We start from the raw sequence: 22,451 nt of genomic DNA, 5'->3' as shown, positions 1-22,451 counted from the left end.
TAGTAAGCTGCAAATATATGGAAGTTTTTTTGGTAGTTTTGGTGGTTATCTTTAATTGTATTGGAATGATTAATTTGAAGTCATCTGAGCCATGCTGATTGACATCAGACCAGGGTTGGGGCTTGACTCTGCTTAGAAAGGCAAAAAGCGAAGTGTGTCACATCTGACTTGCTCATCAGGAATGAACTGTGCTGTCAAGGTTGTGTGGGAGCGCTTTGAAAGGGACTCTATACCAGAGCTGCTTTGTTGGGGGTTATTTTGTGGTTGCTGTTTTCCTTTATTTTTTTGTCAGCATCTTTATTTGTGTTGTCACTTTTATGAGAAGAAAAGGTAAAATCCCTGTCTCACTGGGTGGGTTTGCCTGTAGTTTTCCCCATTTTACACCAAATTTTTAACATTCTAAGGGATATTAGGAGTTCATGTAGGTCTTCTTCTTACACAGCATTTTCCTCACTGAAAGCATTAATTTGACACATCAGTCTAAAATTATCTCTCCACCAGAAGGGAAATCAGATGCCCAAGCTTGGTGGGAGTGCCTTGGCATTTAGCTGACTCACACTGAAATGGTGGTTTTGTCCCAGTTTGTCTCAGCCCCTTTGGAAGTTTCCTGAGTCTGACATCCCTGAATCTGCACAACCAGCGTCTGTGATATATATGTCACCCTGAAGTATTTCCTGTGGTGCTGCAAGCCTTTTGAAATTAAAGTAAAAAATTATGTACAACTAATCCAGAAATCAAACTCTCTGTTCTTGCATGTATAAAAGGATGATTGAAACACACGAATCAAAAGATGCTCTAAGAAACTATCTATGCTAAAAGGAAATAAATAGAAAGAAAATCAATTCAGCACCTGCTGGACTGCTCAAATAGGGCATCATAGAATCACAGAATGGTCCAGGCTGGAAGGGACCTCTAAAGGTCATCCAGTCCAAACCCCCTGCAGTCAGCAGGGACATCCTCAACTAGTTCAGGTTGCCCAGGACCTTGTCAAGCTTCACCTTGAATATCTCCAGAGAAGGAGCCTCAACCACCTCCCTGGGCAACCTGTGCCAGTGTTCTACCACCCTCATAGGAAAGAACTTGTTCCTGACATCCAATCACATCTCCTGGCCTTTTACTGTTTGGAACAGAAGTGGAACAACATCAAAAAGATGCCCTGAAGGGCACTAGACATCAGAGATGCTTCTAATCTGATTATTTCAACTCTGTCATTAGCAGTTGACTGACATTAGAAGCTGCCAAGCAGGACCACTGGGAAAATGTGGTCAGGGGCTTGTTGTATACAGAAGAAAAGCAATGTGTGTCACCCATAATTGGCTATTAGTAAGATAAAGAATGAATGGATCAAGTACTACATTTGATGAGTTAGTAATCTATGTTGGTGACCTATTGCCAAGTTGTTGGTGGTTATGACGTTGGTGAACCTGCAAGGAGAAAAACCTCATTAGAGTAGGGTTCTGGGCTGGACTTGGTGATCCTAAGGGTCTTTTCCAACCTGAATGTTTCTGTGATTCTGTGATTCATGTGGTGGCTGTTTAGGGCAGTATCCCATGATAGATCATTCATGAGAAAGGACAACTGAACTCTTGTTATTTAGGAGCACTTTTTCTAGTATGATCAAGAAATTATTCCAGTAGTAGCAATGAAATGCCTGAGGGTTATTTCTCTGATCTGGTCACTTTTATTTTTAGGATGCTAAGAGCTGAGTCCAGAGGGACTTATCTGAAGTTACTTTTGCAACCTGCACTAGCACACTATGTTGTTACGCAGTATCACAGTACCACAGAATCACAGAACATTAGAGGTTAAAAGGGACCCCCAGAGATCATCAGGTCCACACTCCCTGCCAAAGCAGCATCACCCAGGGCAGTCTGCACAGGAATGCATCCAGGTGGGTTTGGAATGTGTCCAGAGGAGGATACTCCACAACCTCTCTGGGCAGCCTGCTCCAGGGCTCTGTGACCTTCACTGTAAAGAAGTTTCTTCTCCTGTTGAGCTGAAACCTTCTCTGGTCAAGTTTGTCTCAGTTGTTCCTTGGCTTATTGCTGTGCACCACCCAAAAGAGCTTGGCCCCTCCACTTGACACCCACCCCTCAGCTATTGATAGACATTGATCAGATCCCCTTTCAGCCTTCTCTTCTCCAGACTAAACAGCCCCAGGGCTCTCAGTCTCTCTTCATAGGGGAGATGCTCAAGTCCCCTAAGCATCCTCCTGGCTCTCCCTTGGATCAATAAAGATCGTGCAAGGGCTCTGGCATCTGTGGAAGTCTCTTAATGGCTTGGAGAAGTGTCTCATAAAGCACTGTTCCATGCACACTGTGTTTCTTCTTCATTAGTCTTTATTACCTTTTCATTGCCAAATATTTGCAGCTGAAGCTAACATGCTCAGGACTGCTGTATCACTGCCCATATCACTATAGACTGTTTCTCTGCATTCACAATATTTGCAGATTTGTGTTTGTTACTGCCTCTTGCCTGAAGATAACTGCTCCTATAAACAACCAAGCCGATCACAGCAGGGCTCCACTTCAGGGCCACCAGGTTGAGGGAGGTGGTTCTCCCCCTCTACTCTGCTCTGCTGAGACCCCACCTGGAGCACTGGGTCCAGTTCTGGAGCCTCTATTACAGGAAGGATCTGGAGGTGCTGGAAGGTGTCCAGAGAAGGGCCATGAGGATGAGCAGAGGGCTGGAGCTCCTTTGCTATGGAGACAGACTGAGAGAGTTGGAGTTGTTCAGTCTGGAGAAGAGAAGGCTCCCAAGAGACCTTCTTGTGGCCTTCCAGTATCTGAAGGGGGCTACAAGGAAGCTGGGGAGGGACTTTTGAGGGTGTCAGGGAGTGATAGGACTAGGGGGAATGGAGCAAAACTAGAAATGGGTAGATTCAGATTGCATGTTAAGAAGTTGTTCCCCATGAGGGTGGTGAGAGCCTGGCACAGGTTGCCCAGGGAGGTGGTGGAAGCCTCATGCCTGGAGGTTTTTGCAGCCAGGCTGGATGTGGCTGTGAGCAACCTGCTGTAGTTTGAGGTGTCCCTGGCCATGGCAGGGGGGTTGGAACTGGACGATCCTTGAGGTCCCTTCCAACATTGACAGTTCTATGATTCTGTGATTCCAAAATCAGCCAATCAGTCTTGACCTAACCCTGTAAGCACAGCTGGTTCAAGATTTCTCTACCATACAGGAAAAACTTGGATGCAGAGAAAATTATTTGTGAGGTCTCAATTTAGGAGTGGTTGGTCAGGCACCATTCTCCTTGAATGATTCAGGATACCAAAACCAAGTTAATTTCCTGGCTGTGGTGGTGGGCAGTCATGGCTCTGTTTCTGTGCACAGGAAGCAAGTTCACATCTTTTTTGCTAATTTCAACAGCAGTAATGGGGAGGTAGAGAGACAAAGAGTGGAGCTGTACAGGTAGTTTCCAGCTAATCTCTGCTCTGCCTTCCTCCCTGTTTCTAAGGGAGCCAGTCACCTTTAACACCTCTCCTGTCTTCCACCTCAGAGCTGGTGAAATGATATTGCAAACTCAGAGTGCAAGCAACTTGTTTCCTGCTAACTACTCTGCATTTGGTTTTACTTGCACAGCCAGGACAGGACAGTGGTTCTGGAAGGTGAGGGAGATGGTGAGGCTGGTGTAGGCATGTGCCCAGAATGGTGACCCTGATGTCTTTATTTTCAGCTTGTCCCTGTAAATCTGCTGTCCTGGGTAATTTCCCACATGGTTTATGTCTAAAACCAGTTCTGTCTCTTGGTAGAGCTACTGTAAATCTGGGTTTCTTCACTTTTACTCCAGCTCTGGTGGGAATTTGTTCCAGATGTGATCTCAAGTGCTTCAGACTTTTTTCCTACTCTTTTTCTACTCCTCTGAATATTCCACAGCTCAGCCAGAGCAGTCCCAGATGTTTCCATGGTGCATATGCAGAGCAGCAGTACAGCACATGCACAGTATTTGTAAGGTTTCCTGCACACCTTGAATTCCTTCTGCATGCAGGGTGCCAGTGGTACCCTCACATGTGCTGAATGAATCCCATTTGTAGGCATGAGTCGGCCCTGCATGAGCTTCTGTGCATCCTTCATACAGTAAGCTCGCTGCACACGTGGCACACAGATGTGTAGACTTCTGTCCAGGAAATCTCAGACAGAAATTTGGGATTCCTAAATAAGGACCACTTCTGCAGTTCTGTATGAACACTCTTTCTTGCACCTACTTTATGAGCCAAGTGCCCCAACAGTACTCCTCACTGTCTTTGTAGTTGTGAGGTGTCCCTGCCCACGGCAGAGTAGTTGGAGTAGATGATCTCTAAGGTCCCTTCCAACCCAAGCCATTCTGTGATTCTAAGACAAAGGCCTGTAGTGATAGGACAAGGGGAAATGGTTTCAAACAAGAGGAGAGCAGATTTAGATTGGATGTTAGGAACAAGTTTTTTATCATGAGGGTGGTGAAGCACTGGCACAAGCTGCCCAGGGAGGTGATTGAGAACCCATCCCTGTCGATACTCAGGGTGAGGCTGGATAGGACTCTGGGCAACCTGCTCTAGTTGGGGATATCCCTGCTGACTGCAGGGGAGATTGGAGTAGAAGACCTTCAGAGAGCTCTTCCAACACAAACCATTCTGGGATTTTATTATTCTGTAGTTCTGCAAAGCTGGATTGTAACTTTATGGGGAAGATTTTAAAAGAGGAATGAAAGGAAAGACTTAATATTATCCACTTTGGCTCTGATTTTTCATGGTATGACTAGGAATAAGTTTTTCAGGCTTCCTTACTCAGTATTTCTCCTTCTAATAGCTGTGACATTTTTCAGTCTCTGCTGCAAGTTTGAATAGTGACTAATCATAAAAAAAACATCCAAGAGATGAAGCAGAAATGAAAGAGGAATTTTTAAAGTCATAGGGCAGTATCAGTGGTAGGAGTAGCATAAAAAAAGTCCATTTTCAAGATTTTCTGTTTACTGTGCTTCTCTTGAAAACAGTTTACAATTGATTGATTTTTTTTTTTTTCAAGTAAACTTGGAAGAGATTCATAATCTTATGCATTTGCAGACCTATTACATAATTAATTTTTAAGGCTCCAAACTAGGCACTGAGACTTCAAAGAAAGTCTTATCTGACAGCAAATTTTCTTGCTAGACTCTTAGCTCTTAAAATCGTTTTTATAATTCCTCTTATTAAAGACTGAGAGTGTAATTTGGTTTTCAGATGCACTTCTGCACTTCTCTGGGCATTATTTCATGTGTAGAGAATTAGAAGCATCAGTAGAATAGAATAAACCAGGTTGGAAGAGACCTTCAAGATCATCGTGTCCAACCTATCATCCAACACCACCTAATCAACTAAACCAAAGAAGTAGTACAAAGAGGCAGGAGGTTCCACCTCAACACCATGAGGAACTTCTGTACTGGGAGGGTCACAGAGCCCTGGAGCAGGCTCCCCAGGGAGGTTGTGGTGTCTCCTTCTCTGGAGACTTTCCAGCCCCATCTGGATGTGTTCCTGTGTGACCTGTGCTGGATTCTCTGGTCCTGCTCTGGCAGGGGGCTTGGACTCGGTGATTTTTGGAGGTCCCTTCCAACCCCTGACATCCTGTGAGCCTCTGAGCCTGTGAAAAGCAAGAAGTGCACTGAGGCTCCTGCCAAAACCCCTGTATTCACCCTGGAGACCTGCCAGCAGTGTGCAATTCTTGGAGTGGCATGTTTGAAGGTTACTTCCCTGCCAGTATCTCCCAGGTAGGGATTTGGGATGAGCGTATGTGTACAAATGCAGAGTATTGTTGCACAGTCATTTTCATGTCTGGAGATTTCTGCTTCATCTGTCATTACATCCAATGACTCTCAACAAGAAGTTTGTATCTACAAGATCAGAATGCAGTTCAGCTCATCCTATGTTCCTCTGTCTGTCATTTCAGGGACTAACATCTTTTTTCCCTACCAGAAAAGATGCCTATGCATAAACATAAGTCTCCCTTCTCTCTTGGTAACATATTTAAAAGAACATTTAGAACTGGCCAGCTTAGATCAGAGGCAATATTGAGCTGCTGTCTATAAAAGAAAATTGAGATTCAGTTAATAGACTTTTTTTTTCATCAGGAGATTGTGAAACAATGATTTTTATTGCAGCTTTTTAATTCCATACTAACCTCTCAGTCTCAGCACTGCACACAAGGTGTATTTTAAGAAGAAAGAAGTTAAATATTTCCTTTTTTCATCCTTACTGGGTCACAGAATCACAGTATCACCAAGGTTGGAAGAGACCTCAAAGATCAAGTCCAACCTGTCACCACAGACCCCATGACTAGACCATGGCACCAAGTGCCACATCCAATCCCCTCTTGAACACCTCCAGGGATGGTGACTCCACCACCTCCCTGGGCCAGTATTGTTGTGTTTCATTTTTGTGGCTTCTTGAACATCCCTTTATTTAAAAAAAGTGGGTTTTAAATTAATTTTTTAGACTGCTGTTATTTTTTTTTTATTCTATTTAAATGATTTTTAGATTATTTTCAATATTTTTAAATAGTATTATCTTAATGATGTTTTCATTCTTTTGTATATGATTTTCAAATTATTTAAAAAAGATATTTTAAATATATGATTTAAAAACATTTTAAATTAAATATTTTGAATATTTAAAATTAAATATTTTAATTAAAAATTATTTTTAATTTAAAAATTGTGTTTTAATTATTTTGTATATGATTTTTGAATGGTTTTTTAAAGATATTTTAAATATATTATTTTAAAACGTTTAAAATTAAATGGTTTTAATATTTAAAATTAAATATTTTGATTAAAAATACTTTTTAATTAAAAAATAAATATTGTGGTTATTTTTATTTATTTTAAATGATTTTTATATTATTTGAAAATTATTCTATATATTATTTTAAAATGATTTAAAATTATTTAAAATTATTATTTTTAATTTTTTTAAACATACTTTAAATATATTTTTATATTATTTTTAATATTTTAATTAATATATTTAATATTTACTGTTCATATTTAATAATTAATTTAATGTTTAATTTTTAATATTTTTCCCTTTTTCCTTTTTTAATAAGTTTATTTTATTTTATTTTATATTTTATTTTATTTTATATTTTATTTTATTTTATATTTTATTTTATTTTATTTTATTTTATTTTATTTTATTTTATTTTATTTTATTTTATTTTATTTTATTTTATTTGTATTATTTATGGCAGAAATTGCATGACCATAGGTCCATCTTTCAAACCTGCTTGTAGCTTCCTGCACAGGGTGTAGCAAGTGATGTGGGAAGAAATAGTTTGCCATCCTTACCTTTTGGGGGAGAAAAATAGGATTTGCCTGTGGGCCAGGTGTGTTCCTGTAGCCTCCCACTTGGGTGAAGCTCTGTCTTGTAACCTGTGGCACTGTGAGATAGGCAAAGGCTTCTGCGGATGGGGTTTAATTCAGCGGGATGCTTGCTGCCATGGCAGCCAGCGGCGCTCGCTGCAGCAGCAGCGAAAAGTCATATATCTGGGAATGCAGGTTGAATACTAACATGGAAGGAGGCTTGTGCAGAGCTTTGCCGGCAGTGGTTCATTTGGGCTCTTTATTGAGCTCTGACGTGGAGGCTGGGCTTGCGGTTCTGTGTCAGGCCATCGCCAGTGAAGAGCGGTGCACCAGGATCAGGCATGATCTGGCGGCTGGGGCGGTCGGGGGAGGGAGAGGAGGGAAAGCCTGAGCCAGCACTTGTGCCTACTTTAGATTGCAGAAGGCAGCAGCTGTAGGCAGAGATGCGGGCCCACCACTCGGATGAGCCCGGTGATTGGATGGAGAAGGGAAACCACAGTTGGCTTTTGGGATTACTTCTGTGCTGGAGCAGAGTATTTGATCAACTCTTTTCTGCTGGAGAGAAATCCAAGTGAAAACGCCTGTGAGTGCGGCAGATGAATGTGATGCGAGAGAAGTGGCTGAGCGGAGGCAGCAGCGTGACTCTGAAGAAAACGACTGTGCCTGCCTGGTGGTTTGCACTGCGTGTCTGAGCTGTGCTTTTACTGGCGGATGCAAGCGTGTGCTGCACGGGATGTGCAGGGAGCGATGCTGGATGGCAGAGCTTGCAGGAGAGCTGAACTGCTGCGCTGCTTCGACATATGAGATCTGACTGAGGTGCAGCCCCAGCCGGCGAGATGCAGCGAGCTGCTGAGCTGTCAGTGTTTAAAGGCACGGAGGTCAGGAGAAGGGGTGCTCGCCTCCAGAAGCAGAAGTCTCTAACCAACCTCACGCTCATCAGCGAAGGGGAGAAGAGGCGATACTCATACAGGGAGAACTGGTTTGGAAACGCCTCCAAGTCCAGCCAGAGTTACCATCAGCGTGGGGCAGGAGCTGGGGGCAGAGGCTCCCTTTCCAAGGCACTGTCACAGTCGGTGCACTCTCTCTGCCACTTCAGCCTCACCACACCCCAAGCATTTCAGGTGACACCACCTGCTGGAAACAGGGCATCCAGAAGATCAGGGAGCCAGCGTACAGGTGAAGGCTTTGAGATTGACAATGAGGAGAGGGGAAAATCAGATGATGAAAATGCATCCTGTACATCCCATTTCCCCAGCAGGAACTGGGCAGAGGAGGAGGAGGAAGGCTGCTTGCGTGAAGGCACTGCACATCTGGATGAGGATGTCATAATAACAATGCTGGGGGACCTAGAACAGGTCCTTTATAGTGATATTTTAGGTAAGTTAACTTTGGCTTGGCATCAGGAAGGGCAGGAAGAGACCCAAGTATTAGCACATCTCTGCATGGAACAGATGTTGGATCTTGACGGTGATTTCATGAGACAGAACTGGGTTTATTTGCAGTAGTATGCAAAAATAGGGTCTAGCCATTTCTTGCATGTTTGCTTACACTTACCTCTGAAGACCAGATAAGTGTTTAAATCACTTTTGGTGGGTGCATGGGCAGCAGCAGCCTGTGAATAATTTGGTAGGTTGCTTAACTGCTTAAAAAAATAAAGGTGAAGCATTTAAGTGTTAGTTTACTCCTAAATAATTTCATTTTAATGATATTTGTTCTTATCAATTTAAAATCTTGAGCCCAAGGTTCGGTTTAGATAAAAAATGACTTGGCCTACTTACAAACTGTGCCTCCAGTATTTCTTTCTCCTTTTCACCCCACCATTGATAATTTCAGCCCTGTACAGGGAGCTGTGAGTGCCAGGGTTTCAGTCTAGCTTGAAGAACCAATTTTCTTATATCAGTGAACACCAGTGGCATTTGATGTCCACTGCCACAAGGGCTTCAAAAGATTTCTCTGTTCCTGGCTGTACTTTTCATCTCTCAGCCCTTCACAAGTGTTCATTTCCAAAGCTTTGTTCTTCAGACAGCCAAAGGGCTGAAGTGGCTGCTTGCTTTTCCAAGGTGAGATGGCATGTGTCTAGCCTGGAGCTTCTTTGCCAGTGGTTATGTTAGTCTGTGTTAAAACATTCAGGATAACATTTTTGCTGTGTGTATATATTGCAAAAAGCTATCATCTGCTTTTTAGGTTTTTGTTGTTTCCCCCCCCTCCCCATACCTTTTATTATTAGACTATACAAGCATGCTAAATAGGGCTTGTTAGCAAAGGAAGCTGGGCTCTCCACCTGCTTCTCCTCCTCTTCGGCTGTGTCACTGAGCAAATCCTTGTTCTCTTGTGAGCCGCACTTTCCTTGCCTGCAGAGTGAAGCTGGTGCTTTGTGAATGGAGTTAATATCTAAGAGAGGCCAGTGCTCTGGGGAGCTGCTTAGTATTTGTAAATCCTTTTATGCAAATCAGTGTGGTGGGTTGAAATTCCACTTCTCCCCCACCCCCCCCAGCATTAACTACCACAATCAGACAATGAACAGAACTACTTTTCTCCCATTTATCTGGTTTGGTCTTTAATTATATGTGCAGAAGTACTGACATGATCATGAACAGCATTATTAAATGGGCAGTTATGGGTGAGATTAAGAACTCTGAATGTAAAAGTTTAACCTGGGCATTTAATGATGTCTGTGAAATGCTTTTCAATTCCTATGTACATATCTCACATAATGGGAGAAATTACCATGCTCTCTAGAAATTTATTTAATGAGGCCAACTGCCAGGTCCTGCACTTGGGTCACAACCCCTAAAAGGCCAACAGCAGTCTGGCCAGTGTCAGGAATGATGTGGCTAGCAGGAAGTGGTCATGCCCCTGTACTCTGCACTGGTGAGGCCATTCCTCAAGTGTTGTGTTCAGATTGGGGCCCCTCACTACAAGGAGAGCATTGAGTTGCTGGAGCATGTCCAGAGAAGGGCAGTAAAGCTGGTGAAGGGTCTGGAGAACAAGTCTTATAGTTGTCTGAGGGAATTGGGATTGTTTAGTCTGGAGGAGACTGAGGAGAAACCTCAACACTCTACAACTACTCTACAACTACTGGAAAGGAGGTTGTAGGAGGTTGGTCTCTTCTCCCTAGTACCAAGTGATAGGACAAGGGGAAATGGCCTGAAATCCTGCCAGGGGAGATTTAGATTGGATAGTAGCAAAAATTTCTTTCCTGAAATAGTGGTCAGGCACCGAGGAGGTGGTAGAGTCACTGTCCCTGAAGGTGTTCAAAAGACATGTGGGTATGACACTTCAGGATGTGGTTTAATGGCCATGGTGATGTTAGGTCAGCAGTTGAACATAGTGATCTTTGAGGCCTTTTACAGAATACAGCATCAACCAGGTTGGAAAAGACCTTCCAGATCATCCAGTCCAACTTATCACCCAACACCATCTAATCAACTAAACCATGGCACCCAGTGCCTCATCCAGTCTCTTCTTCAACACTTCCAGTGATGGTGACTCCACCGCCTCCCTGGGCAGCACATTCCAATGGCCAATCTCTCTTTCTGGGAAGAATTTCTTCCTCACCTCCAGTCCAAACCCTCCTCTGGCACAGCTTGAGACTGTGTCCTCTTCTTCTGTCACTGGGAGCCTGGGAGAAGAGACCAACCCCACCTGTCTACAACCTCCCTTCAGGTAGTTGTAGAGAGCAATGAGGTCTCCCCTGAGCCTCCTCTTCTCTAGGCTTTCTAACCAAAACTGTTGTGTGATTCTCTGATTGAGGTAACCTGTAGTCCTTTGCTATTTATAAGCAGGAATCTGGGGACAAGCTTTTGGAATATTTATGTTTCCCATAAACAATGAAGCTTCAAGTCATTTCAGCAGATCATATTTTGTGGGCCCAGTGAAGCACCTGCAGCAGCCTTTCCTGGAAGAGTGACAACACTTTGACAGAATGTTTCAGGGTACTCTAGTTTTAGCCTTTATCATTGCAGTCTCTCCACGTATAAACGAGAATGGCTTTTCTCCAGCATGCAAACCAGAATCACTTGAGATCACAGGTCAGGGAGCATTTCTGAGGTGTTAGGCCATGCAAATATGGATCAGCTGTGTGATGGCAATGGGCCAAAGTAACAAGAGACAAGGTGCATGGAAGAATCTGGCCTCTCTTTGGTCCTGCTCATTACATCCCAGTTCTGTTGCAATAAGCACTGTGGTGTTTCTTCTAGCAGACAGCAGAAAACACACTGACCATTAGCAGGGAGGTCATTCTGCCCCTGTACACTGCACTGGTTAGGCCACACCTTAAATACTGTGTCCAGTTCTGGGCCCCTCAGTTTAGGGAGGATGTTGACTTGCTGGAACGTGTCCAGAGAAGGGCAACAAAGTTGGTGAGGGGCTTGGAACACAAGCCCTATGAGGAGAGACTGAGGGAGCTGGGGTTGCTCAGCCTGGAGAAGAGGAGACTCGGGGGAGACCTTCTTGCTCTCTACAACTACCTGCAGGGAGGTTGTGGACAAGCAGAGGTTGGTTTCTTCTCCCAGGCAAGCAGCACCAGAACAAGAGGACACAGTCTCAGGCTGTGCCAGGGGAGGTTTAGGCTGGAGGTTAGGAAGAAGTTCTACACAGAGAGAGTGATTGCTCATTGGAATGGGCTGCCCAGGGAGGTGATGGAGTCACCATCATTGGAGGTGTTCAGGAGGAGACTTGATAGAGTGCTTTGTTGAATGGTTTAGTTGATTAGGTGGTGTTGGATGATGGGTTGGACAGGATGATCTTGAAGGTCTCTTCCAACCTGGTCTGGTCTATTCTATTCTATTCTATTCTATTCTATTCTATTCTATTCTATTCTATTCCATTCCATTCCATTCCATTCCATTCCATTCCATTCCATTCCATTCCATTCCATTCCATCCCATTCCATCCCATTTTATTCATTACTGTGGTCTTCTGTATGGGAGGATGCCTGATGTAGGTGAGGAGCCACAGTGCTGTCCTGAAAGTTGAGCCTGAAGATACACTCAGAGGAGAAAATTCCTCTATCATGGTGTTCAGCTCTCTCTTTTCTTCAGCTGTGGAACAGTCTCAGTCCATTGGTACCACCTTAAGAGAAGGGTGGAAATAAAAAAGGAGCAATTATTTTTAAAGCACCCAACCGCTGCAATTAGGAGGGATTGGTATGTAGCACTATGTAGCTTTCTAAGATCTCAAAACTCCAGCTGTATTTTTTTTTCTTTTTTTGAATTACCCTTTGTGTCACTGAGAGATGAAAAAAAGATTAGACCTCAAACTTTTCACCTTCCAAGGATAGAGTAACTCCATCATAATGGTATAAGTTGACTGAAAGGGAAATGCTCTTCTCTGCAAAAGAAATATTTTGGCAGTTTGCCATATATCTGTGCATACTTTTTCCCTTTATTTGTATTGGAATTATACCTTAAGGCTTTGTTATGCTATTTACTGTACAAGAGACACTAAAAAAGACAGTTGCTGTTATTTTTTGCTGCAAGAAGTTGCAGTGTTAACATACAGCAAAGGACAGCTGACAAGGATAAACAAGGAAGGAAAGGGCAAAGTCTCTGCAAATATGATTTAAATTCAGTTCCTCAAATACAGTCATAGAATTGTCAAGGGTTGGAAGGGACCTCAAGGATCAGCCAGTTCCCACCCCCCTTCCATGGCCAGGGACACCTCACACTACAGCAGGTTGCTCACAGCCACATCCAGCCTGGCCTGAAAACCTCCAGGCATGAGGCTTCCACCACCTCCCTGGGCAACCTGTGCCAGTCTCTCATCACCTTCACAGGGAAGAATTTCTTCATAACAGGGTGGTGGAACACTGGAAGAGATTACCCAAGGAGGTGGTTGAGGCCATATACCTGGAGATATTCAAGATTAGGCTCAACAAGGCCCTGGTCAACCTGATCTAGTTGGGCATGTCCCTTTTGACTGTGTGGAGGTTGGCCTGGATGACCCTTGGAGGTGCCTTCCGGCCCAGACCATTCTATGATTCTAAAATGCACCCAGGTAGTTCATTTGGAGGAGTAGTTATGTGAATTGACATGCCTTCGGGCTGTGGCTGGAGAAAAAGGAGAGCTTGGCAGCAGTGCTGAACTTGTATCCCCAGTTCTTGTCTTCACCTTGTCTGGATGCTGATCCCACTGTCAGTTAAATGATGCCAACCCAGAGGTTTATGGGCTGCTGGATCATTAAACTACTGCAGAATTTATTGGGAGTGATCAAACAAACAAGCAAACAGCAGTTCCTGAAGGACTGTTTGGCTGCAGCAAAGACAGAAGACATAACTGATGCAGAGTAGATGGGAAACCCTCAAACTGGCATTGCTTTGAAAGCTATCTTGACACTAAACCACAACTGCAAGGTACATTGACTAGTGCCATGCATCATTGGCCGATCAGGGAAGATTTCTGGAGTGATGTATTTCCACATAATGTCAAAAGTTTGGATTGTTCTTAACTTCCTGCAGAGTATTTGGGCCATAGGACCTGAAGAAAGTACAGTAACAACTCAGTTTGTCAGTGGGCTCTAAAGCTTCACCCTTTTGTCAAAACTGTGAAGAAAATCTCCCCATTCAGGAGAGCATTACAGTTCAGGGAAGAAGCTTTATTAAGTGCCTAACTTAAAGAGTGCTTTGCAGCTAAACTGAGGCAGTGTGATCTGGAAGATGAGGTAGTGAGGTGGATGTGAAATGGTTAAAGAAAAGAAGTCAGAGGGTTGTGGTCAATGAGACAGAGTCTAGTTGGAGGCCTGTGTCTAGTGGAGTCCCTCAGGGGCCAGTACTGGGACCAGAGCTGTTCAATATATTCATCAATGACCTGGATGAGGGCACAGAGAGCACTGGCAGCAAGTTTACTGAGGACACCAAACTGGGTGGAGTGGTTGACACAGGAGGCTGTGCTGCCATTCAACCAGGCTGAGACAGGCTGAGAGCTGGGAAGGGAGAAATTGAAGGAATTTAAACAAGGGCAAGGGTAGAGTCTTGCACCTGGGAAAGAACAACCTCATGGAGCAGTACAGGTTGGGGACTGAGCTGCTGGAGAGCAGTGGAGGGGAAAAGGACCTGGGGGTCCTGGTGGATGGGAGGTTGACCATGAGCCAGCAATGTGCTCTGGTGGCCAAGAAGGCCAATGGCATCCTGGGGTGGATTAGGAGCGCTGTGGTTAGTAGGTCAAGAGAGGTTCTCCTCTCCCTCTACTCTGCCCTGGTGAGGCTGCATCTGGAGTATTGTGTCTGGTTCTGGGCCCCTCAGTTCATGAAGAACCTCTGGGAACTGCTTGAAAGAGTCCAGTGCAGAGCCATTAAGATGATGAAGGGAGTGGAAGATCTTCCTTATGAAGAGAGCCTGAGGGAGCTAAGGGCTCTAGCTTGGAGAGGAGGAGCCTGTGAGTTGACCTCCTTCATGTTGGGTGAGTGCCCAGAGGCTGGAGCCAGGCTCTGCTGGAGGATGCCCAATGTCAGCACAAGGGGCAGTGGTGGAAGCTGAGGCAGAGGAAGTTCCATGGACACAGGAGGAAGAATTTTTTCCCTGTGAGGGTGACAGAACCCTGAAAGAGGCTGCGCAGGGGGGTTATGGAGTCTCCCCCTCTGGAGATATTCAAGCCCTGCCTGGATGTGTTCCTGTGTGATCTGCTCTAGGTGACCCTGCTCTGGCAGGGGGATTGGACTGGATGAGCTTTTGAAGTCCCTTCCAGCCCCTAACACTCTGTGATTCTGTGAAATATCCTGGCTGTTAAGTGCATACTGAATTGTTGTTGTAGCAACTCTTTTCAACAGTATCTTTTCAACATCCCAATTCTCTCCAGACACAGATTTCCTTTGGTGTTATGTCCTACCAAGTCATGTAAAACATCAAGGCGGAAAAAGGAGGTTGTGCAATGTATCAAGTGGTCTTGGCTGCATCACTCCTCAATTAGAGAGGATAAAAATCCCAACACTGTAAATCTGTGTTTCCTTAATAGATCTGGGCCCTAGGAAGAACACTTCACCAGATTTCTTTGAGGGGTGTTTTTTTTTTGCATACTGCCTGTTATTTATAATCATCTGTGTGTTTTCTTACTAAAAGGATGAGGCTTTGTTTGTTAAAAGGTTACAGAGGCAGATCTATTGTGTGCATTCTCAGCTGCACTTGATTCAGCCTTACATACTCGTGGAACTGAGTTGATGTTGGTTTTGCTGTTTTCTTCCAGGAGAAGACCCTGAAACAAGAAGAATGAGAACTGTAAAGAACATAGCAGACCTGAGGCAGAATTTGGAGGAAACTATGTCCAGCCTTAGAGGGACGCAGATAAGCCACAGGTACATTGGTTTTGTGTAGACTGCTAAAAATGTGAACTGTAGGAGAGTATTGCTAGTTGCTGAATAAATTAGAGACTTTCAGGGGAAAATTAGCTATGACACTAACCATACTGTTTGCCAGACTGACTCAACAACTTAAAGATGACTTTAATATCCTCTACAGTCAAAGTGTCTTATACAATCATTCAGGAAGATGGTTATTGCTTCATATGCATCTGCTTAGAGGCCTATAAGATTTGGTTTAGGTTCAACAAGACCAAGTGCAAGGTCTGCAGCTGGGTCGGGGCAATCCCAAGCACTGATATAGCCTGGGCAGGGACTGCCTTGAGAGCACCCCTGAAGAAAAGTACCTGGGGGTGCCGGGGGATGAGAAGCTCAACAGGAGCCAGCAATGAGCACTTGCAGCCCAGAGAGCCAAGCAGAGCCTGGGCTGCAGCAAGAGAAGTGTGGCCAGCAGGGCCAGGGAGGTGATTTTCCTGCTCTGTTCCACTCTGCTGAGGATGACTGAGATCCTCTGCTGTGGAGACAGACTAAGAGATTTGGGGCTGTGCAGTCTGGAGAGGAGAAAGCTCCAAAGAGACCTTCTTGTGGCCTTCCAGTATCTGAAGGGGGCTCCAAGAAAGCTGGGGAGGGACTTTTTAGGGTGTCAGGGAGTGATAGGACTGGGGAGAATGGAGCAAAACTAGAAGTGGGTAGATTGAGATTGGATGTTAGGAAGAAATTCTTCCCTGTGAGGGTGGTGAGAGACTGGCACAGGTTGCCCAGGGAGGTGGTGAAAGCCTCATGCCTGGAGGTTTTGAAGGGCAGGCTGGATGTAGCTGTGAGCAACCTGCTGTAGTGTGAGATGTCCCTGGCCATGGCAGGGGGGTTGGAACTGGATGATCCTTGAGGTCCCTTCCAACCCTACCCCTATGGTTCTATTTTGGAAGTCAGGGCTGTTGTGGACACAAGCACAGGTGTGTGCGTGGAGGAATGTGCACACAGAGACCTTTTGAATAGGATCTGCATTCTCCCAGCCTTTGCTTTTCCTTGCTCTTCTGGAACAGACAAAGCACAGTTCAGTGACTTCTCCCTTTTGCTTGGCAGCACCTTGGAGACAACCTTTGACAGCACTGTGACTACGGAGGTGAACGGGAGAAGCATCCCTAGCTTGACAGGCCGATCCACGCCGGTGACGTGGCGGCTGGGGCAGGCCAGCCCCCGGCTGCAGGCGGGAGATGCCCCTTCCCTGGGCGCTGGGTACCCTCGCAGCGGCACGAGTCGCTTCATGCACACAGACCCCTCCCGCTTCATGTACACCACCCCCCTGCGCCGAGCAGCTGTCTCTCGGCTTGGCAACATCTCCCAGCTGGACATGAGTGAGAAGGGTGGCGGTGATCTGGACATGGCCTCGGAAGTGGATGTCGGTGGCTACATGAGCGACGGGGATATCCTGGGGAAAAGCCTCAGGGCTGATGACATCAACAGTGGGTAAGTGAACACTTTTGCCCTGTTTGAACTAGCACAGGAGTTTTGTAACAGGTTCTGTGTGGTGGGTTGAATTTCCCCCCCCCAGCATTAACTTTGCCAGCCCAGCCCAGCTGGAAGCAAATGGAAACTGTATTCACAGGCAAAACTACAGTCTGCAATGGAATGCAATGAATGTGAACAAAATATCCAGGAGTTACAATATTGACAGGGATTTACAATTGATAAACAGCTCAAGAAGCTACTAGCTTCTCCTTTTCTGCCTCCCACCTACCCATGCTGTGCAAAAGGGAGAAGAGAAAGGAGCAGAGGACATTGCTGTTAGACTTAACCAAAACAATGCAGCCAAGGTCAAGCAGAAGCAGGTCAATATCTCTCCTGAGTGAAGAAGGGAGAAGAAGGAATTACTTTGGTACAACCAGTTTAAGTTCCTTATCTCTCCAATGAAATTGTTTAGAATTATCTTTATTTTCCTTTTTACAGCTAATAATTATTTATTTACATTTTACTACTTTTCTGTTCAAGATCTGTGAAAAAAATTTAAACATAGCCTGAAACTACCACATTCTGTCATAGTGGAAGTTGCCTTAAGATTTGTTATGGGTTGAATTAGATTCTGCCCCCCTCCCCCCCCAGTAACTTATTATTTTAGGCTATGGTCTGGCAGGTTTAATGTTGGTGGGGGAATTTTCAACCCACCACACTTATTTATCAGAAATCTGCCCCAGGGAGCAAATCTCACCACACTCGGAGCTTGGAAGTAAAAATGGAATTGTATTTACAAAATAAACTGAATATAAGCAGTATAAAAGGCAATTAACATGTACAGAGTGTATTTACATAGATATATATATATAGATATATAGATATATATATATATATATATAGTGCACAACAACAGCACAGGACCCCTCTGTACCTTTGAGTCAGCTCTTGACAAGCTAGAGGGGACAAGCTATACAAGACAGCTATACAACCACATGTGCTGGCTCGGCCACCACCCTCCCTGTACCTTTATAGAAGGCAAACAGAAAAAGCTACCAAGGTCAGAATGAGGATAGCACAGCCGAAATCCCAGAAGCAGAGCAAGCAGCCAAGAGTGAGCAAGCAAAGAGAGCAAATAACCTCTGCTGCAAGATTTTCAATACACCAATGGAATTACTCTAACCTGCCTATTGTTATTATTCTGTATCCAATCCCTTATATTATTTATCTTATACTCAAATGTCTCTGGAATTTTCCTAGTCACAAGTAGTGTCTATAAGCTAGGGACTAGCTCAAACCACTGTAAGATTGTAACATAAAAATATATATCAACACTCCCCAAGAAAACCTGAAACAAAATCAAACAACAAAAAACCAACCCAAGGTCCTAAACTGCAGTAATGTTCTCAGCTGCCTTCAAATTAAGTTCTTCTCCTTTAACATCATTGTGACTGCTGTGAACTTTGGTAAGTGCACAGGTACTTCTTATCCCTACTGGAATTTCATTATTACCTGGTAAACCACCATTCTGAACTACTTTGGGGTTTTTTATGTTCTATCTGAGCTGGTGGTTGCAGTATTAGACGAGTTGGTGAAAAACAGTTGCTGATAGCACTGACTTTCTTTGTGCCCACTTCTGCTATTGGCTGGTGTAGTCTGTGTGGTGGGTTGAAATTACACACCACACCCCCCCGACTAATTTGGAGAACTACCCCCAAAATAAATTGCTCAGACCAGCTCAGTTTGGGATGGAAGCAGATGAAGCTCTGTTTACAAGCAAACTGCAGTCTAGAAATAGGAACTGCAGTGAATGTGTACCAAATATGCAATGGATATATACAATAAAGATATCTTTTCAATTTATGAACAACACAGAAACTCCTCACACATACCCCTGGATGGACCCAGGGGACCGTTCACCTCCTCCCCCACTCCCTCCTTCCTTCCTGTTACCTCACACAGAAGTCACAACAGAGATCCCCTGGCAAGGCCATAGGAGAGAGAGGGAGAAGTCGCAAGCAGAAGCAGAAGAGAGAAAGAACTGTTTCTGCCTCTGCTCTCTATCCCCATTAGCAAGCCAATGAATTCTACAGACCTCAGCATTCTTTTCCTTTTGTATCCAATGGTAATTTATTTACTTTCAGTCTTTGCAGTCAGGATCTAGGTTATAGTCCCCCCTTCAGTTTGTAACAGTCTGTGTTGCAATTTTTGAGCTTTTCATAGAAGAATAGATGAGCCACCCAGCACACCCAGAAGGAGAAATGACAACCTTTCTTTAATTTGTTTGTCTGAGTAATCATTTATTTACTTTGGAGCACTGCAGTCCCTGTGTTCCAAATTGCCATCTGAAAAAAAAATCTTTTATCAGTCTTGGTGTGTGTGTGTATATATATACATGCTGGAACTCCTAAAACAGATTTTTTTGACAAAAAAAAAGTCATGTTTTTACTCATACTGAAATTATTGTTCAGTGCTGGACATTAGGAAAATGTTTTTCAGGGCAAGAGTGGTCAGGGACTGGAATGTGCTGCCCAGGGAGGTGGTGGAGTCACCAAGCCTGGATGTGATTCAAGGTGGTTTGGATGTGGTGCTTGGGGCTATGGTTTAGGAGTGAGCCTTGTAGAGTAGTGTTCTGGGTTGCACTAGGTGATCCTGAGGCTCTGCTCCAACCTGAATGTGTCTGTGATTCTGTGTTGGCATTTCAAAACTGCTTGATGGATGAGGTAGCATTGGGTTGAACAGGAGTCCCATAGAGTACGTGGTCGTGTACTCTACACTATTTCAATCTGTATAAATATAGGGATCTTACTGCCAGTCTCATCTTTTTTGCTCAGGGGGGTGGTAGAGTCACCATCACTGGAGGTGTTTAGGAAGAGACTCGATGGGGTGCTTGGTGCCATGGTTTAGTTGATTAGATGGTGTTGGATGATAGGTTGGACTCGATGATCTCAAAGGTCTTTTCCAACCTGGTCTATTCTATTCTATTCTATTCTATTCTATTCTATTCTATTCTATTCTATTCTATTCTATTCTATTCTATTCTATTCTATTCTATTCTATTCTATTCTATTCTATTCTATTCTGTTTTTAGTGTGAAGTACAACAATGATTAGAGTCCAAGGGAGGGCTACCAGGATGCTGAAGTGTCTGGAGCGTGAGCCCTATGAGGAGAGGCTGAGAGCCCTGGGGCTGTTCAGTCTGGAGAAGACTGAGAGGGGATTTAACCAATGTTTATACATATCTGAGGGCTGGGGGGTCAGGAAGAGGACAGGCTCTGCTCAGTTGCACCCTGGGATAGGACAAGGGGCACAGGAGGTTCCACCTCAACATGAGGAGGAACTTCTTCACTCTGAGGGTCACAGAGCCCTGGTGCAGGCTGCCCAGAGGGATTGTGGAGTGTCCTTCTCTAGAGACTTTCCAAACCCATCTGGATGCATTCCTGTGTGACCTCTGATAGATCCTATGGTCTTGCTCTTGCAGGGGGGTTGGACTCAATGATCTCTGAAGGTCCCTTCCAACCCCTAACATCCAATGATCCTGTGATTAGGGAATGGCAGCTGATTAAATTGGATATGATATGTTCCTTAGAGCAAGTCCAAGTCCGTGATCAAAGCTCTCTCTGGAGTAGTGTCTCACCTCAAGCACCATCCAAAGATAGATTGCTAGACAAAGCATAACTGTAAAGAAGACATCTTCCTCCATCCCCCTGGTGCTCTGTTTCAGTGATCTGTGAATGGAGCACTGCTGACAAGGTTGACCCCAGCGCAGCATGAATAGCTGTCAAGTAGGATGCCATATTCATGTGTGCTAGAACAGAGAAATTATATATGGAAAGTGTAGTACTTTGGAGTCTGAAGATCTTTTATCATAAAGGAAATATAAATGCTGCCTTTGACAAATCCATGAGTTTAATTTAGGGGAAAAAAAAAGAAAAAAGAGAGAGAGAGGGGAGTCCTTTACAGTGCCTGATGAGTTGTATTAATTAGCTTATCACATTAGAGGATGAATAGAGTAATCTTGTGTGACTGTTCTTTGCATCTATAATAAGGATGATTCAACAGACAGTAAGTTGCAATGTGCTCAGTTAACATTTTAGGTGTGGTAAATGTTAAAAACAAGTTAATAAGCTCTGAAATTTCAGGATTCAGTGAGGCACATAAAGTCTTATCTGCTTTATGCCTTTTCCATTATCAGTTTAATTACTTTAAGCACTTGGGGACAGGAGTGAAGCAGTAATTAGAAATTAGTGTGAGGAAGGCCTGTTGCAATTTTTAAAGTCTGTCCATTCAGGCCTTACTTATAGAGGGGAAAAAAAAAATCCATATAGTCAGGATTGCATTCACACCACAGCTAAATTTGATATGCAGTTCCAGAGCCTTGGATAATGCATAATTCACCTCTAGCTCAATAGTCTCTCCTGAAGTCTACATTTTGTCTTTAATGAAAGGATCAGTCTAGTGTGTAAGTGTGACTGTTCCTGTGCCTTTGAAAACAAATGGGAAGTAACCTCCTGCAGACTCTAGAAAGCAAGGTTCCAGGAATCTTTTGCTGAACTGCAGGCCAGAGCTTGCCAGTGCATGAAACGCTTCAGAGTTCAGTTAAAAACATGCAAACCAGCCCTTTGTGTTTAAATGCACTTGAGGCTGCATTCTGGGGTGGTTCAGCCTGGAGAGGAGGAGACCTCCGCCTAGAGGCAACCTAATCACTCTCTACGACTGCTTAAAAGGAAGTTGTAGTCGGGGGGGGGGGTCAGGCTCCTCTCCAAGGCAACTTGTCGCAGGACAAGAGGGCATGGCCTGAAGCTGTGCCAGGGGAGGTTTAGGTTGGATGTTAGGAAGCACTTCCTGACAGAAAGGTTGATCAGGCACTGGGATGGCCTGCCCAGGGAGGTGGTGCAGTCACCATCCCTGGAGGTCTTTAGGACAAGGTTGGCTGTGGCACTTGGTGGCAGGGTTTAGCTGATGTGCTGCTGTTAGGTAGGTCATAGGCTGGACTTGATGATCTCAGAGGTCTTTTCTGGCCTCAATAATTCTGTGATTCTGTGATCCAGATTGCACCCCAGGACACGCTGCCATCTCAAACATACGTGCGGCACAGGACTGCCCTACTGCATTTTTGTTCTCAAAATCTGCATCTGTTACCCCCCTGCACTGGAGAGGGCGAGGCTGGTTGCTACCAGACTGCTGTATTAGCTCCAAGGTCTGTGGGACAGCTGTTCTCAATTAAATCAACTCCCAGAAGGAACCACAAGGAGAGGGCCAGCGGAACATCTGGAGCACCAGCAGCGTGTGAGCACCTTGGCTCATGCCGGGGGACCTGTTAAATGCCTGTGTGCTTGAATATGTGCTTCAGCTGAAAGATGGATTTGATTGTCACCATTTCATGGCTCAGGGAGGACTGGTGTTAA

The 22,451-nt window shown here is 44.5% G+C and overlaps 1 protein-coding gene across 1 annotated transcript in view; it reads left to right on the top strand.

The window, feature by feature from the left end:
* Positions 1-22,451, top strand: part of NAV3 (neuron navigator 3) — a 247,750-nt gene that overhangs the window by 170,631 nt on the left and 54,668 nt on the right. The window contains exons 10-11 of the mRNA XM_068162432.1: positions 15,484-15,592; positions 16,679-17,062. Coding sequence (XP_068018533.1) covers positions 15,484-15,592; positions 16,679-17,062 — 493 coding nt within the window. The remainder of the gene's footprint in view (positions 1-15,483; positions 15,593-16,678; positions 17,063-22,451) is intronic.

Source organism: Melanerpes formicivorus, unplaced genomic scaffold, assembly GCF_026170545.1.
Source record: "Melanerpes formicivorus ecotype bairdi unplaced genomic scaffold, bMelFor1.0.p_v2 SCAF_64, whole genome shotgun sequence".
Classification (NCBI taxonomy): domain Eukaryota; kingdom Metazoa; phylum Chordata; class Aves; order Piciformes; family Picidae; genus Melanerpes; species Melanerpes formicivorus.
This window is presented reverse-complemented; position numbering and strand designations above follow the sequence as displayed.